The sequence below is a fragment of the Enhydra lutris genome, unplaced genomic scaffold (genome assembly GCF_002288905.1).
Source record: "Enhydra lutris kenyoni isolate GAN:26980312 unplaced genomic scaffold, ASM228890v2 scaffoldscaffold111, whole genome shotgun sequence".
NCBI lineage: Eukaryota > Metazoa > Chordata > Mammalia > Carnivora > Mustelidae > Enhydra > Enhydra lutris.
Window position 1 is genome coordinate 18375 of NW_019154195.1, and position 11398 is coordinate 29772.

Below are 11398 nucleotides of genomic sequence, written 5' to 3' on the forward strand. Positions count from 1 at the left end.
AATGATTTTGAAAGTCATACATTGTGTTTCTAAATTTAAGTAGCTACCTGCATTGTTATTCTAGGAATTGTCATTTATAATTTTGAACAATTTTTGAGAGAGAGGGAGTTCAGGGATATGGTGCAGAGGGAGAGGGAGAGAGAGAATCTCAAAGCCAACTCCACATTGAGTATGGAGCCCATAGCAGGGCTGGATCCTGGGACCCTGAGATCATGACCTGAGCCAAAGTCTTGAGTTGGTGGCTTAAGTGACTGAGCCACCCAGACATAACAATTCTGAACAATTTTTAAGTCCGTCCTCCACTTTAGTAAGAAAACAGCACAATTCAACATTATCTGAGCTCTTACTGCTTACTTTTTTTCCCCAAAAGCTCCATTTCTGTCACCCACATGTTTCAAATATTTGCATTCAGCTAATAGTTTAATTCAGCTTTCTTAAATATATATGCATACATGTAATTAGATGCAAATGTAACCTTACGAAGCATTATTTTTTGCTGTTTCTTCTCAATATCTAATAGTCTTTCTTCATTAAGGATTATGTGCTTTTCTAATTGGATTTCACCATGCAGTGTTCCTTTCATTGAGGTAAGGGCAGAAAATAGCTAAGAATTTGCAGCTCTAGAAATAGCTTGTTTTCATTCTTTTTGAAAATCATAGCTCAGCTCTACAGTCAAATAATCTTCGACAAAGCAGAAAAAAATATCCAGTGGATGGGGCGCCTGTGTGGCTCAGTGGGTTAAATCCTCTGCCTTTAGCTCAGGTCCTGATCCCAGGGTCCTGGGATCGAGCCCCGCATCAGGCTCTCTGCTCAGCAGGGAGCCTGCTTCCCTTCTTCTCTCTCTGCCTGCCTCTCTGCCTACCTGTGATCTCTCTGTCAAATAAATAAATAAAATCTTTTTAAAAAATATCCAGTGGAAAAAAGACAGTCTCTTCAATAAATGGTGCTGCGAAAATTTGACAGCCACATGAAGAAGAATGAAACTGGGCCAATGTCTTACACCATACACAAAGATAAACTCAAAATGGATGAATGACCTCAATGTGAGACAGGAATCCACCAAAATCCTGGAGGAAAACATAGACAGTAAGCTCCTCGACATCAGCCACAGCAACTTCATTCAAGACACGTCTCCAAAAGCAAGGGAAACAAAAGTAAATACAAAATTTTAGGACTTCATCAAGGTAAAAAGCTTCTGCACAGCAAAGGAAACAGTCAATAAAACAAAGAGGCATCCCATGGAATGGGAGAAGATATTCACAAATGACTACAGACAAAGGGCTGATATCCAAGATCTGTAAAGAACTTCTCAAACTCAACACCCAAAAACAGATAATCAAGTCAAAAAATGGGCAGAAGACAAGGACAGACACTTCTCCAAAGAAGACATACCAATGACTAATATACACATGAAAAAATGTTCATCATCACTAGCCATCAGGGAGATGCAAATCAAAACCACATTGAGATGCCACCTTACACCAGTTAGAATGGCCAAAATCCACAAGGCAAGAAACAACAAATGCCGGAGATGTTGTGGAGAAAGGGGAACCTTCCTACACTGTTTGCGGGAAGGCAAATTTGTACAGCCACTTTAGGAAAGAGTGTGGAGGCTCCTCAAAAAATTAAAAATAGAGCTACCCTATGACCCAGCAATGGCACTACTGGGTATTGACCTCAAAGATACAGATGTAAAAGAATGTGAAAAGATGTGAAAAGGAGGACCATATGCACCCCCAATGTTCATAGCAGCAATATCCACAACAGCCAAACTGTGGAAAGAGCCAAGATGCCCTTCAACAGACAAATGAATAAAGAACATGTGGTCCATACATACAATGGAATATTACTCAGCCATCAGAAAGGATGGACACCCAACTTTTGCATCAACATGGACAGGACTGGAGGAGATTATGCTGAGTGAAATAAGTCAAGCAGAGAGAGCCAATTATCATATAGTTTCACTTATTTGTGGAGCATAAGGAATAACATGGAGGACATGAGGAGAAGGAAAGGAAAAAGTGAAGGGGGGGTGGTATCAGAGGGGGAGATGAACCATGAGAGACTATAGACTCTGAGAAACAAACTGAGGGTTTTGGGGGGTGAGGGATGGGTGAGCCCAGTGATAGGTATTCAGGAGGTCACAGACTGCATGGAGCACTGGGTGTTATACGCAAACAATGAATCTTGGAACACTGCACCAAACACTAATGACGTACTGTGTGGTCACTAACACAACACAGTAAAAAAAAAAAATCCAGATCTCAGGAGTGTCGTATTCTGTTCTACACACCAGAACAAGCTAGCCTGATGATTTTTTTTTAAGTGAACACTCGGTGTTCTATGCAACTGATAAATAGCTAAGCTCTACTTCTGAAATGAATGATGTACCACATGTTGGTTAATTGAATTTGAATTTTAAAAAGGACATTTTATTAGTAAAAACAAGTTTTCAAAATAGACACTACACTTAAAAACTTTTTGTCAATTATATGAAGTTTGGAAAGGACTGGATGATATGGAAGACTTTGGAAGTCACTGCTAAGATTTCCTCTGGCAGATATGGTTGTCTTTCTTTATCTAGATATTTCTTAACATCTTCACACACCAAGGAAAGGACAAGACCCAGCTGTTTGGAGGGAAAGCCATCTGGTGGTTGAGGATCTAACCCACAGCTCCTCCCCATCTCTCCTGAAGGCACAGCCTGACACGCTGACTTGAATGAGAGGACCGGAGTCCCAACAGGGCAGATATGTCTCCTGGTCCCAGAACAAAGGAATCTGTCTCTGCCGGTGTTCTCATGTTCAACCTCACTAGTAACCTGGATCAATGTAAAATCCTCTCCCAATAATGAATTCCTTGGCGATGTTTTCCAGTATCTTCTGACACCTAATTCTGCCTTTGGGTGAGCGTCTCATTTAATGAATGATATTTGCATTTTCCCCAGGAAGGAGTTTCAGGAAGTTTTTGTGGCCCAGACCAGCCCTCATGCATATTGTTCAAATGAGGTGATATTCACAAATAACATTAACCATGTTGAAATGTATGATAAAATGTAGAATTTTATAGATGGATTTTTTTATTAATTTTGTTTTTTTTAAACATATAATATATTTTTATCCCCAGGGGTACAACTAGAGGGTATCATGCTTTAAGCGAAATAAGTCAATCGGAGAAAGACAACTATCATATGATCTCCCTGATATGAGGGAGAGGAGATACAACATGGGGGGTTAAGGGGGTAGGAGAAGAGTAAATAAAATGTAGAATTTTAAAAGCTAATGTACCCTCGATTTCTGCCTTTTACTATGAAGTATGAAGATACGGGTTTTATTTTTAAATGTGTGTCCACTACCATTTAAATGATCTTTCCTCATCTGCGGGAAAACGCTCAACTACTTACTTCTTAGGCTGTTGGCAGACAACATTATCAGGTCTTTCTTTCTGACTCGCTACTCATGACCTTGGTCTTCCTCATTCTACTCTCAAGTGCCTGAAATTTCCTTTTCTGGTCTAGATATTCCACCTTCTGGAAAAATTCCTCAATATTGTGTTCTAGCTTCCTGTTTAGCTTTTCAGTTGTATCTTTTTTTGAAGATTTTATTTATTTATTTGACAGACAGAGATCATAAGTAGGCAGAGAGGCAGGCAGAGAGAGAGGAGGAAGCAGGCTCCATGCTGGGCAGGGACCCCAATGTGGGCCTCAATCCCAGGACCCTGGGATCATGACCTGAGCTGAAGGCAGAGGCTTTAACCCACTGAGCCACCCAGGTGCCCCACCATTAAGATTTCTAATTCATTTCTACAATTGCCTCTTGTCTCAAAAAGTCAAGGACCTCCTTTTTCTCTCGGACATTTAAACACAGTCTTCATTTAAGATAAATCTATATCTTCCTAGCATTGTACTTTCATGCCTACAGTGAGAGCATTCTTAATGAGCATTACGGTTGTCTTTTGTAGCGCCATTTCTTGTTGTTAGGATTCCTTCTTGTGGTGACCCTTGTTGGAAGGCTGAATTTCGACTCACCTGGTTTTCCAGACAGGCTCCTCCTATAGCTGCGCTAGGACTTAGGCATGGCGAGGTGGGCATGCCCGCAGCGGTTTCTGCCCTTGGCATCCACGTCCCCTTGTGAGAGTGTAAGATTCCACTGCTAGGAGAGGAAGCCCCCTCTGGGTATTAAGGGATTCGACCCTGAATGCCTTCTTGCCGCTTCCTGACGGTGCACAGGAGAATGAGGCACAAACAAGTCCGCTGCAAGAGAAAGGGCGCAGGGGACAACAGTAGAAAAGACTGTTGCTCCAAACAACTCCTCAGTCCCACTTTTATTAGATATAGACAGTAATCAAGAGAAGAGCCAAAGAAGGCCAAACATTAGTCATAGGCCTTGTAGATAAACAAGAAGGAGGGCAAAATATGCCTGGACAAGCAGTACAAAGTTTATAGTTGAACAAGCACATTCAAAGGACTTATCTAAGTAGTCACAGGCCCTCTTGGGGGTGGGGGGGTTGGGGGGAATAACCGAAAAATGAAGCAGTCGGCGTTCCGCCCTGAGCGGGCCAGGCATCCCCAGCTGCTCTGTTTCAAGGCCGTATATCGTCCTCTCCCCCAGAGGCCTGTTGCCGGTATGTGTTTTTCCTGAGGCTGCATCTAAACGTACTTGGTAACTAGTAAAATTTCCCATGGGTTATATTTTAGGTAATACATTGTTCTGAGGGACAGTTACACCTTCTTGTTTCTCAAGAGGTTGCGGCCCAACCTTCTCCTGGATCCCTGAGCACTCCCCACTGAGAGGACCCTGGGGAACCCTTCTGCATCCACACGGGTGGAAAATCATCCCTTCCAGCCTCCGCGGTCCCAGGCAGCAGTGGGGACTCAGCTTAGTTCTCTGTGCCCTGCTGGGGTTCCACTTATTTCTGGAGAAGTTCATTTCCCCTTTACCTGCATGTCTCTGTGTCCACATATCTCAGACGTGCTGTGAGGGGCAAACCGGCATTCAGAGCAGACAAGGTCTCCAGCAGGCACACGAACCAGCCACCTGGATGCAGAGTCTGGACCCGGGACCCCACCACCACAACAGGACCCCCAGCCCATGCTCGTCTTACCTGGTCTGGAATCTCACAATTCCCCATCCCTCCCATGACCCTGACACCCAATCGCCACACTTGCCCTGGGGGGTGCAGTCCAGGACAACAGCAGCAGATGGGAACTGAGGAGGAGAGCAAGGACACGCCACCCAAGGTCAGGCTGGCAGTGGACGGTCCAAGAATAGCTCAGTGAAGTTCCACTTTCCTGCAAAATCAGAGCTCTAGCCCAAATACACGTCCCCTGATGCTCGCACACAGGACCGCGGGGTGAGGAGGTCAGCTCTGCCCCAGGAACAAGGGGCACCAGGGAGTCAGGACGGACGGTCTGGGATGTTCCCAGCAAGGCCAGAGGTGGACAGTGACAGAGCAAAACAGAGAAGTCCTTGGAGGCTGTGACAGAAAGAGAGCCCATGCTCTGGGCCATGAGCGGGGTAGTGTTCCCTTCTCTATGTGCCCGTATCTCTCCTCTGGGCTCATTGTCACCATGACCTTGACCTGAGCCATTCAGAGATGTCACATGAGTGTCTGTGCTGACATGAGCTCCCCAGCACAGCAGGAACCCACGAACCACCCAGCAACCCTGGGTCTGGAGACCCATCCATGGTGAGGACCAGGGGTGTGCTGGGGATGAAGGAGACCCATGGGGGAGGCTCTGGGAGGGAAGGACCTGCCCTGGTCTCCTCACCCAGATGGGGCACTTCAGGAAGCCTCGAGGTCCACCCGTTGCACCGTCATGGACACCAGAGACAGACTGGGCCTGGGGAGGGGCTGTTCCTCTTCCTCTGGGACTGCTGACGTGACAACCCTGTGACAGGCAAGACTGGCCTCCCCGTGACCACACCCGGTGTGTCTGTCTGTCCTGCGGTCACAGTCGACCCTCCATCTGCACAGCTGAAACCAGAGAGAGGAGACGCCATGGCCCCCACACTCACAGCCCTGCTCTGTCTCGGTGAGATCTGAGGAGAGGAGGGGACACCCTAGTCTGGGAGGGACTCGCCCCCACAGACAGGCCCTGGTCTGTCGGAGACCCCAGGCTCAGGAGGCTCACGGGAGGAGGGGATCTGCTAGGATTCGGGGCAAACCTCTCACAGGGACTCTCTTCCAGGGCTGAGTCTGGGCTCCAGGACCCAAGCACAGACAAGTGAGTTGACCCCAGGGGTCCCAGTCCCATCTCCTCACTGGAGACAGGAGTCACCCACCAGGCAGCCGGGGATGGAGAACAGAAGTTCTGGGCTGACCGAGGGGGACGTCTGGGGGTTTGGGGCCGAGCTGGGACCTGGGGGTGGGGAAGGTCTGTGTCCCAGCCTCTGTTTCCTTCCAGGGACCCTCTCCAGACCCACTGTCTGGGCTGCGCCAGGCTCTGTGATACCTTGGGGGACATCTGTGACCATCTGGTGTCAGGGGAGCCTGGAGGCCCAGGAGTACCGCCTGCATAAAGAGGGGAAGTTAGAGACCTGGGACAGACAGAAGCCACTGGAATCCAAAGACAAGGTCAAATTCCCCATCGCACACATGACAGATGTACATGCAGGAAGATACCGCTGTGACTATCTCAGTCCCACCAGCTGGTCAGAGCCCAGTGACCCCCTGGAGCTGGTGGTGGTGACAGGTGTGAGCCCACTCAGGGTCCCAGCCCCAGGCTCTGCCCTCAGGAAGGGGGGGGCCTCAGGTGTCTCCCGCTCACAGCCCAGCCTGGGGACAATGTGGGGGATCTGAGCCTCATTTAACACCACCCCCTCCTCCTCTCCTAGGATCCCAGGGCAAACCCAGCCTCTCAGCCCTGCCCAGCCCTGTCGTGACCTCAGGAGGGAACGTGACCCTCCAGTGTGCCTCATGGATGGGATTCCACAGGTTTGTCCTGATGAAGGAAGGAGAAGGTCAGCCCTCCTGGACCCTGGTCTCCAGGCCAGCCCCCCATGGGGGGACCCAGGCCCTGTTCCCTGTGGGCCCCGTGACCCCCAGCCTCAGGTGGACGTTCCGATGCTACGGCTATTACAGCAACACCCCCCAGGTGTGGTCGGACCCCAGTGACCCCCTGGAGCTGCTGGTCTCAGGTGAGAAAGTCTGACTGTTGCCCCATCCGTGTTTTGAGGCACCAAACAGGTAACGGGGACTCTGCTCCCAGGGGAGCCCCAATGAGAGGGTGGGTGAGGGGACCACGGGGACTCGCAGGTCAGTGTCACTGACGGTGATGGATGGTGAGACTCGTGGATCAGGACGGGAGAAGGGAGGTTTGGGGAGAAGCAGCCCCTGCCTTCCACAGCTGGTCTCTCCCAGGTGTGTCGGAGAAGCCCTCCCTCCTGACCCAGCAGGACCCTGTCGTGACCTCTGGACAGAGGCTGACCCTCCAGTGTCACTCTGATGTCGGCTACAACAGATTCGCTCTGTCCAAGGAGGGGGCACCTGACCTTCCACGGCGGCTTGGCCGGCAGACCCAGCCTGGGCTCTCCAGGGCAAACTTCTACCTGGGCCTGGTGAGACCCTCCCACGGGGGCCGGTACACGTGCTACGGTGGACATAACCTCTCCTCCGAGTGGTCGGCCCCCAGTGACCCCCTGGACATCCTGCTCGCAGGTGAGGTCTCACGGTGTCAGTCAGGACTCCAGACTCTGCACAGGTCCTGCCAGGGGAGCCCCAGGTAGTGGTGGCTGAGACCAGGAGTGTGGGGTCCCCAGGAAGAAAGAGACAGAGAGAGACGGGGGATAAGAAGGGACAGACTCGGAGGACAGAGACACACTCAGTTCAGATCAAGGGCTGGACAGCCCCTCACCCGCCCTTCCTCTCTCTAGGACAGCTGCCCTACACACCCTCCCTCTCGGTGCAGCCGGGACCCACGGTCGCCCCAGGAGAGAATGTGACCCTGCTGTGTCAGTCACAGAGCTCTGTGGACACTTTCCTTCTGTCCAAGGAGGGGGCAGCCGATCCCCCCTTGCGTCTTCGATCACAGTACCAAGCTGGGCAGCACCAGGCTGAATTCCCCATGAGTCCTGTGACCTCAGCCCACGGGGGGACCTACAGGTGCTACGGCTCCACCAGCACCTCCCCCTACCTGTTGTCCCAGCCCAGTGACCCCCTGGAGCTCCTGGTCTCAGGTGAGAGTCGCTGACCCTGTCCCCTCTGTGTCCCAACATTGTCTTCAGGGCCCTGGGACCAGGAGGGCTCTGGTCTAGGATTGGAGTGAGGGGCTCCAAGGGAGTGTCCGCAGAGGGGTCCAACCCTCATGGTGCAGGAGGGAAACGGGTCCTCCCACGCTTGCCTGTCCCTCGCCCCAGCCCCAGTATTCTCCTGGGAGAGGAGGAGCTTGGGGATCAGGGCACATGAGGAGGAAGAGTGTGAGCAGAGACAGGGTCTCAGGGCAAGCTCCAGCCCCTCCACACTCCTGTCTTTTCCCCAGGACCCTCTATGGACCCCGGCCCCCCAACCACGGGCCCCCGGACCACAGGGCCAGGCTCAGCAGATGGTGAGTCACAGGGGCTGCTCTCCAGAGACTTTTCTTCTAGGCTCTCAGAGATGCCAGGGGGACGATGGGGCTCCAGGAACTCTGAGGCTGGTGGAGGGGGGCTGGGGTGGTCATGGCAGGGGGAGGGGGAGGGGCCCAGTGGGGGAGGAGCAGTCAGGTGCAGTGCGGAGCCCGGCAGGCCCGGCGCCTCACCCTTGCTGACCCCAGAGGCTCTGAGGGTGAGTGAGGGTCTCTGTCCGCCTTGGTGGGTGGGTCCATGGGGAGCGGGGTCTGAGCTGTACCGTCAGTTCAGGGTCCTCCGGAGGCGCTGGCTGGCACATGCCCCTCCCTGTGTGGGCCTCAGTTTCCCCAACTGTAAAGGAGAGAGTCGTGGACAGAGTAGATTTCCCATCAGACCATGGCTCTGATCCTGGGAGAGGAGGGCTCACGGGGAAGCCCCCCAGGTCGTGACCTATGGGGAGTTCTGTCCCTTTGCAGCAATGACAGTGACATTGTAGGGGGAGGGGAGGGAGGACAATGGCTGGGGGCATTCCGGTAATAAGGGGAATCTGGAAGGACCCTCAGCTCCAGAAGAAGATGCTGGGACAGGCCGGGCCCCAGATGAGGAGCCCAGAGCCCCAAGCTGGTGTCTGCACAGGGGACAGCATGAGGAGAACACAGGGAACCCACAGCCCTGGTTCTAGTCTCAGCCCTGCTGCCTCCAGGCTGGGCGACCTGAGACATGTGAATGACCTCTCTGTGCCTCAGTTTTCTGTCTGTTGGGTGGGCGGGAGGGGCGGCAATCGTCTGCTGGGTGATCGTTGACAGGGTCAGAGCTGAGTGCACAGAGCCCAGCAAGTGCCTGGCACACAGTAGGTGCTCAGTGAAATGGCATCACTGTCTCATTCATGGTGTGGCTCGTGCACAAGGTCCCCACTGGTACCTGTACATCCTCATCGGGGCCTCGGTGGCCTTCGTCCTGCTGCTTGGCCTCCTTGTCTTTCTTCCAGTCCAGCACCAGTGTCAGGGCAAAGGCAGGAAGCCAGGTGAGAAGGGAAGGGGATGACGGGCTCCAGGGGTGGTGGCTGCCCCATGGGCCGAGAGGGTGGGCTCAGGGCAGCGGCCAGAGAGAAACCAGAGTGGTGGGAAAGGCCAGCATAGAAGGACAACTGTGCAGAATCTCAACCCAGAGAATCTAGAAAGAAACCCCCAGGTTGGGCCCCAAGAGCTAGTTGAAGGTACTTCCCTCCATTCAAACTGGGGAGTTGGAGAAACACACAGACAGTATGTGTGAAGGGCGCCTTTCCCTGGAATCACATGGTTGGGGGGGTGGGGGTCATACCCTCCCAGCCCAGAGGGAGACTGATTCCCAACATCCTGCAGGGGCTGCAGACCCGGAGCCCCAGGACAGAGGCCTGCACGACAGGTAACTCCTGCCCGCAGTCCCCCAGACTCCCACCCACCTGCCCTTGCTATGCCCCCCTAACACCCTGTCTCCTCCCCAGCTCCAGCCCAGCCCCAGCCGCCCAGGAGGAGAGCCTCTGTGAGAGAAAGGGGGCCGCACTGGGGGTGGGCTGGGTGGGTCCGGCGTCGGGGGTGAGGACTGAATTCCCACATGCCCCTCAGCCCACTGCTGAAGCCCCGGGAGGGCAGATGCCCTATCTGGGAGCAGGGTGGGGTCTGCAGCCCTGAGAGGAGGGCTCAGGGGACCTTGCCAAGAGACACACCCTCTTCTGTCCCAGCAGATGTTGCCATGCAAGACATTCAGCCTGAGGAGGGGGTGGAGCTGGACCATCGGGTGAGACCCCCACTCTTGTGCGGACTCCAGGGCCCTTGTGGTGCCAAACTGAATCCAGTGGACACTTCCGTGTCCTCACACCACCCAGTCTCAGTAGTGTCCCTCAGAGGCCCTCACGCTCCTTGGGCACCCAGGATCAGCCCACTGTGACCTTGTGGGGCCTCCTTTGTGCTCCCCTTGTCTGGCTCCCCAACCACTGTCTGACTTCTGGTTGTTGGGGTCCATACTCACGTCTCAAGAGGGTGCATGAAGAAATGATTATCCCACAGTTCACTAAGTCCCTTCATTCATTCACCCAGCAAATGATACAGGGAGCCCAGCATTTGCCAGGCCCCACCTAGTGCTGCCGGCATAGCTGTGAGCAAATCTGACCCCCCTCCATAAGCTCACTTTGTTGGTGGTGGACAATATGCACGGAAGTGGGCAGCATCCTCGAGAGCAATGTGTGGCCAAGGAAGATAAAACCAGGGAATGGAATAGCAGGTGCAAAGGTCCTGAGGCAGCAACATGCTTCATCAGGAACATGGTCCATGCAGCTGCAACCAAATGAGCAAGAAACACTGTCCGGAATAGAATCAGAGCCAGAGTAAGAATCACACGCCCCAAGGCTCAGGAAGCCCCTGCAGAGCTCACCAGGAAAGTGACCTAATGGGCAGGAAAGTTTGAAGCATCGCTCTGGCAACATTGGGGAAACTTGTCTGAGGTGGTCAAGGGGCATCAAGGAGACAAACCTCCCCCTCACTGTCTGTCCGCAGCAGAACACACAAGATGAAGACCCCCAGGGACCAACGTACGCCCAGGTGAGCCGGTCAAGATCAAGACTCAGCTGGGGACTGGCCACTTCTCCTTCCCCCGTGTCGGAGGGACTGTTGGACTCAGAGGACAGACAAGCAGAGGAAGACAGGCAGACGGACTGTCAGGTGGGTCCCTTCTTCTCTGAGTTCCCAGGCTCCCCCTCCTCAATCACAAGCCTCCCCTCTCTTCCCCACAGGCAGACGGACTGTCAGGTGGGTCCCTTCTTCTCTGAGTTCCCAGGCTCCCCCTCCTCAATCACAAGCCTCCCCTCTCTTCCCCAC

The 11398-nt window shown here is 52.9% G+C and overlaps 1 protein-coding gene across 2 annotated transcripts in view; it reads left to right on the top strand.

Moving 5' to 3' along the window:
• Positions 1-6000: 6000 nt before the first annotated feature.
• The window catches only part of LOC111139554 (leukocyte immunoglobulin-like receptor subfamily A member 6), a 5901-nt gene continuing 503 nt past the window's right edge, over positions 6001-11398 (top strand). Inside the window, exons 1-12 of one of the 2 annotated variants that reach the window (XM_022491863.1) lie at positions 6001-6034; positions 6191-6226; positions 6407-6694; positions 6837-7139; positions 7363-7659; positions 7875-8183; positions 8964-8988; positions 9398-9570; positions 9908-9950; positions 10030-10067; positions 10270-10322; positions 11078-11242. In XM_022491863.1, coding sequence (XP_022347571.1) covers positions 6001-6034; positions 6191-6226; positions 6407-6694; positions 6837-7139; positions 7363-7659; positions 7875-8183; positions 8964-8988; positions 9398-9570; positions 9908-9950; positions 10030-10067; positions 10270-10322; positions 11078-11242 — 1764 coding nt within the window. Of the gene's footprint in view, positions 6035-6190; positions 6227-6406; positions 6695-6836; positions 7140-7362; positions 7660-7874; positions 8184-8479; positions 8546-8963; positions 8989-9397; positions 9571-9907; positions 9951-10029; positions 10068-10269; positions 10323-11077; positions 11243-11398 lie in introns of both variants that reach the window. The other variant, XM_022491864.1, reaches the window with a different exon arrangement.